Source organism: Argentina silus, assembly GCF_951799395.1.
Source record: "Argentina silus genome assembly, chromosome: 2".
Lineage (NCBI taxonomy): Eukaryota > Metazoa > Chordata > Actinopteri > Argentiniformes > Argentinidae > Argentina > Argentina silus.
This window is the reverse complement of record NC_139656.1, coordinates 3,239,286-3,244,285: the sequence shown is the minus strand read 5'-3', so window position 1 is coordinate 3,244,285 and position 5,000 is coordinate 3,239,286. Positions and strand designations below refer to the sequence as shown.

Below are 5,000 nucleotides of genomic sequence, written 5' to 3'. Positions count from 1 at the left end.
ACCAGGCTGGTGTCAGCCACTGCTGGCTTGAGGGCAGCCATGACCTTAGCCTTAAAAAGGTTGAGAAGAAATTATAGAAATAAACCTTTACAGAACAGCTATGAACTGGATGTTCCAGCATCCCATTTACAACTAGTTGTTATCACACAACTTGTTTTACATTGAATACTGTTTTGATAAGATGTGTAATACAGTGACAATTGCATGAACATTTTAGCATCACATTTCAATGAACACAAATAAACACATTATTTCATTTTCACATTGATAATGACATTGTTAACATGAAAATATTGATCCATGGAGGATAAATAAAGATGAATAATGTGTTAATAAAGATCCATAATGAGTACAACAGTGTAACAGAGAGGGACAGTAGGACTACTGCTTACAGGTTTGAGGTCCTGGTTAGAGTTGACCAGGCTGGTGTCAGTCACTGCTGGCTTCGGGTCCTGGCTGGGTTGAAGTAGGCTGGCTTCAGAAGGCTTGACCTCCTTACCAGACAGAAGCAGGCTGGCTACATTGGACATGAGGTCTTTGCCAGGGTGGAGCAGGCTGGTGTCAACCACTGCAGCAGGCTTGAGGTCCTCACCAGCGTGGACCAGGCTGGTAACAGAACCGCTCTGCTCATGTTCCTCTTCCAACTCCAGCAGGAGTTGAATAGTAGCTGAGTCCATTATCACCATGGGCTCCCACACCATGCTGTCAAGGCCTGCCCCACATGAGGCTGCAGGCTGGAGGCTGGTGCCCAGAGTGGGGGGTGAGGATGGGGAGCGTTCATCCACCCTGAGCAGAAAGCTGTTGCAGGCTGCTGGAGCATATAAGTATTTCTCACCTACTAGCTCACGGTGGGATTAGGACATGGATTTGGCCTGGAGGAGCAGGCTGATACCACTGACTGCTGCTGGTGTGATGTCTTCACCAGGGTGGGGCAGGCTGATGTCAACCACTGACGCTGGCTTGAGGTGCTCGCCAGAACGAAGCAGGCTGATAGCAGAACAGCTCTGTTCATACTCCTCTCCCATCGCTAGGAAGAGTTGAAACTCAGCAGAATCCACGGCCATCTTCGTCTCCCACTCCATGCTGTCAAGGGCTGCCTGGCCAGCAGCGTGCAGGTTGGCCTCCAGAGTGTGGGGTGATGCTGGGGAACAGTCATCCAGAGTGTGGGGTGAGGCTGGGGAACAGTCATCCAGAGTGTGGGGTGAGGCTGGGGAACAGTCATCCAGAGTGGGGGGTGATGCTGGGGAACAGTCATCCAGAGTGTGGGGTGAGGCTGGGGAACAGTCATCCACCCAGAGTAAGAAGTCCTCACAGCCTGCTGGGGCATAGGAATACTTCTCTCCCACTATTTTAGCATAGCTCTGGGCGATGTATTCCCTGTCAGGCCCTTTGAGGGCATTGAGTTGATTCACCCTCTTATCTGAGAAGTCTGAAAGGAACACCATGGAAACATAGGGTAAACACAACTGATTTGTCTCTGAAGGCAAAGGATATTTGACAACAAAGATATATTTTTCCCCTCTCAGAAACTTAAAAACTACAGAAAGTATTTTATAAGCCATTAATAATAAACCCTACACCAATGCAGGAGATATTTAACAGTATTTGTTTCTTGTATTGCTTGGTAACAAGAAAAAACAGTATACAGTGATTTGAGCCAATTTCATTACATTTCAATGACAACCCCATGCAAGGTTTACATTTTCAATACAAGTCTGCATTTTAAAACTACAATTTTAATTTTAATTTCGTATTCTCACCTGAAAAGTAATGGTCGTCCATTGTCGTCCGTAATTAATATTGTAAAATATAAGGTTATCGGTGTGTGACTGTCTTATTTGCGAGCAAAGAAGAACTAATTTATGAGTTCTTCAGAAGTTACAAGAATGTGTCTGTATTATGATGCTCTAGAGAAGAGATGGATTCGGATTCCTCGCAACTACAACATTCGATTACGTAGCATTAGGCCAAGGAATTCTATGGAATTCTATGAGTGACACATTTAGCTACAGTAAAATAAGTTTTCGCAAAATTGTTTTGAAAAGTATGCCCTAACCAAATTATGCATGTTGTTGGCCCACACACTCACACATCATGGGCTTTAAAAACACCGCCCCTACTGTAGCTTGTGAAATGGAAAACAAGATACTGTAAAGAGACTTTATGTCCCATTATTGATTTGTATCAAATAACATCCGTTAGCTATTTTATTTTCATGTCTTTATAAACTAAGAATGTCTACATAAGAATTGTATACGAGACAAGTTGTCTGTGCACGTTTGGGTGAAAAATGTCGGTATGTAAAAAGAGCTGGCAGGTGCGCAATGGGGCCAGTATTGCGCGTCTGTGTGGTTTCAGATTAATTGCTTTCGGACAATATGCTAAATACATGCAGTTTCATTGAGAAACCTCCGAACATTTCGAACAGGTTTGTTCTAAGTGAAACCGAGAGGTATTCGCTGGATTGTTTGCTAGGGTGTAATGCTGCTTTCAGCTTATCTGGGTGAGAACAGATATTTAAGGAATGGATCATTTCTCTGGCAGAGATATTGTGTTTCGCAAAGTTTCAAAGACGCTAATGGCAGTGTAGGCCTGTGACACTTCTCTCATACATGTTATGAAGAGATGTATTTACCATGTAGAGTTGAATATATATAATGTCAGATGGATGAATATGCTTTATCATAAACATACCACATTGCTTTGTAATAATTTAATTAAAAGAGGGCACAAGCATGCACACACACACACACACACACACACACACACACAACACACACACACACACACACACACACACACACACACACACACACACTGACTTATGTGGTATAAACACAATAAACCCTGCATTTGTGGTTGAGTTCTATGACCTAATATATGATGATGAATCTACTGATGCAAGAGTGAGGGAATTAAAAGTAACCTTGCCCTTCCCAGGATGCTTTGGTTCAGTCTCTTCATAGACAGTCAACAGTCAGACAGCACATACAGTCAACAGTCAGACAGCACATACAGTCAACAGTCAGACAGCACATACAGTCAACAGTCAGACAGCACATACAGTCAACAGTCAGACAGCACATACAGTCAACAGTCAGACAGCACATACAGTCAACGGTCACTAACATGAGGCTAACACCATCATGCTTTTATCATTCTTTGGTCTGAGCTTTCTAATAAGTATGCCTAACTTTTTTATTGCTAACTTTTTCCCCAATATCCCACCACCATAAACCTCTAATCCTATCCTGTAATCCTTGTTTCCTAACACCCTTTTCCCTAATACCCTACTCCCTACTCACTAACTCCCTTAATCTCCTACTCCCTACCCTCTAACACCCTTACCTCCTACTCCCTACCATCTAACACCCTTACCTCCTACTCCCTACTCCCTACCATCTAACACCCTTACCTCCTACTCCCTACTCCCTACCATCTAACACCCTTACCTCCTACTCCCTACTCCCTACCCTCTAACACCCTTACCTCCTACTCCCTACCATCTAACACCCTTACCTCCTACTCCCTACTCCCTACCATCTAACACCCTTACCTCCTACTTCCTACTCCCTACCATCTAACACCCTTACCTCCTACTCCCTACTCCCTACCATCTAACACTCTTACCTCCTACTCCCTACCATCTAACACCCTTACCTCCTACTTCCTACCATCTAACACCCTTACCTCCTACTCCCTACTCCCTACCCCCTAACAACCTTACCTCCTACTCCGTACTCCCTACTCCCTAACAACCTTACCTCCTACCCCTATTCCCTACCCCTTAACACCCTTACCTCCTACCCCCTACTCCCTACCCCTATCACCATGACCCTATAAAACCCTAAGCAGGTGCCAGAGGTTGCAGAGGCCAGGACAGGCCCTCAGAGACTGAAGGTGTGGTGGACAGCATGTACTTATACATGTGTCTGTCTGTCCGTCCTCATCACCAACCATTCACTGGATATGTTCTGGATATATTCCTCTTAATTATCCAGAAACATCATATTTCTCTGGATATATTTCTCTCTTATCATCAACGCACTGGATATATGCTTGATATATTCCTAATCACCATCTTCCGAATACTTGATATATTCCTTCTGTGAACTGGATATATTCATTACCACCTGTTTACCACCATCATGTTTAGTGTATGTTCTGTATTTATACCCATCTCTTTACCTGCCTATCTATTGATCCAGTGGTTCATTATTTCACTCATCCCTGATGTGATCAACTGAAGAGATATTTTAATTATCCAATACGTGTTACGTAGCTGTAGGCTGAGATGCAGTCATGCATGCAAGGTTCCTGGCCTATAGCATGAGTGGAGGAGAATCACTGCCATGTTGCTGTCATATGTTCCACATTGAGTAAAAACCTCATGGTCATCATATCAACCTTGTATCATCTCGTCTTGTCCTTTGTAGAATCTATGTGTGTGTTTGTGTGTGTGAGTGTGGGTGTGAGTGTGGGTGTGAGTGTGGGTGTGAGTGTGGGTGTGGGTGTGGGTGTGGGTGTGGGTGTGGGTGTGGGTGTGAGTGTGAGTGGGTGTGGGTGTGTGTGTGCGTTGAGAAATGCATTGTACAGCTGACCCTAATTTCTCTAATGTCTCTTTTACAGGATGACTACATCCCATACCCTAGGATAGAGGAGGTATGTCAGCAAAAACACACACACACACACACACACACACACACACACACACACACACACACACACACACACAATAACAGATCATGTCAGATGATGGTTCTTATGAGTTGCTAATGCCCTCCTCCTCTATCCCCCCAGGTGTTGGAGAGGGGGAGTCCGTATCCGCAGGTCATCCTGCCCCAGTTTGGGGGCTACTGGATCGAGGACCCTGAGGCCCCCACACCCCTGACGCCCTCCCTGGAGAGCAACCTGTGTGAAAGGGACGAGGGAGGGGGAGGGGGTGGTGGAGAGGCGCCCGTCGGGGGGTACGGGTACCGGCTGGAGAGTAACGATGCCGC

General features: G+C 45.1%; 1 protein-coding gene across 1 annotated transcript in view; it reads left to right on the top strand.

The window, feature by feature from the left end:
- The window catches only part of rap1gap2b (RAP1 GTPase activating protein 2b), a 31,205-nt gene that overhangs the window by 16,511 nt on the left and 9,694 nt on the right, over window positions 1-5,000 (top strand). The window contains exons 5-7 of the mRNA XM_083665475.1: window positions 3,856-3,900; window positions 4,630-4,662; window positions 4,801-5,000. The exon at window positions 4,801-5,000 is cut by the window's right edge and continues 31 nt beyond it. Of these exons, the coding sequence (XP_083521601.1) occupies window positions 3,856-3,900; window positions 4,630-4,662; window positions 4,801-5,000 (278 nt within the window). The remainder of the gene's footprint in view (window positions 1-3,855; window positions 3,901-4,629; window positions 4,663-4,800) is intronic.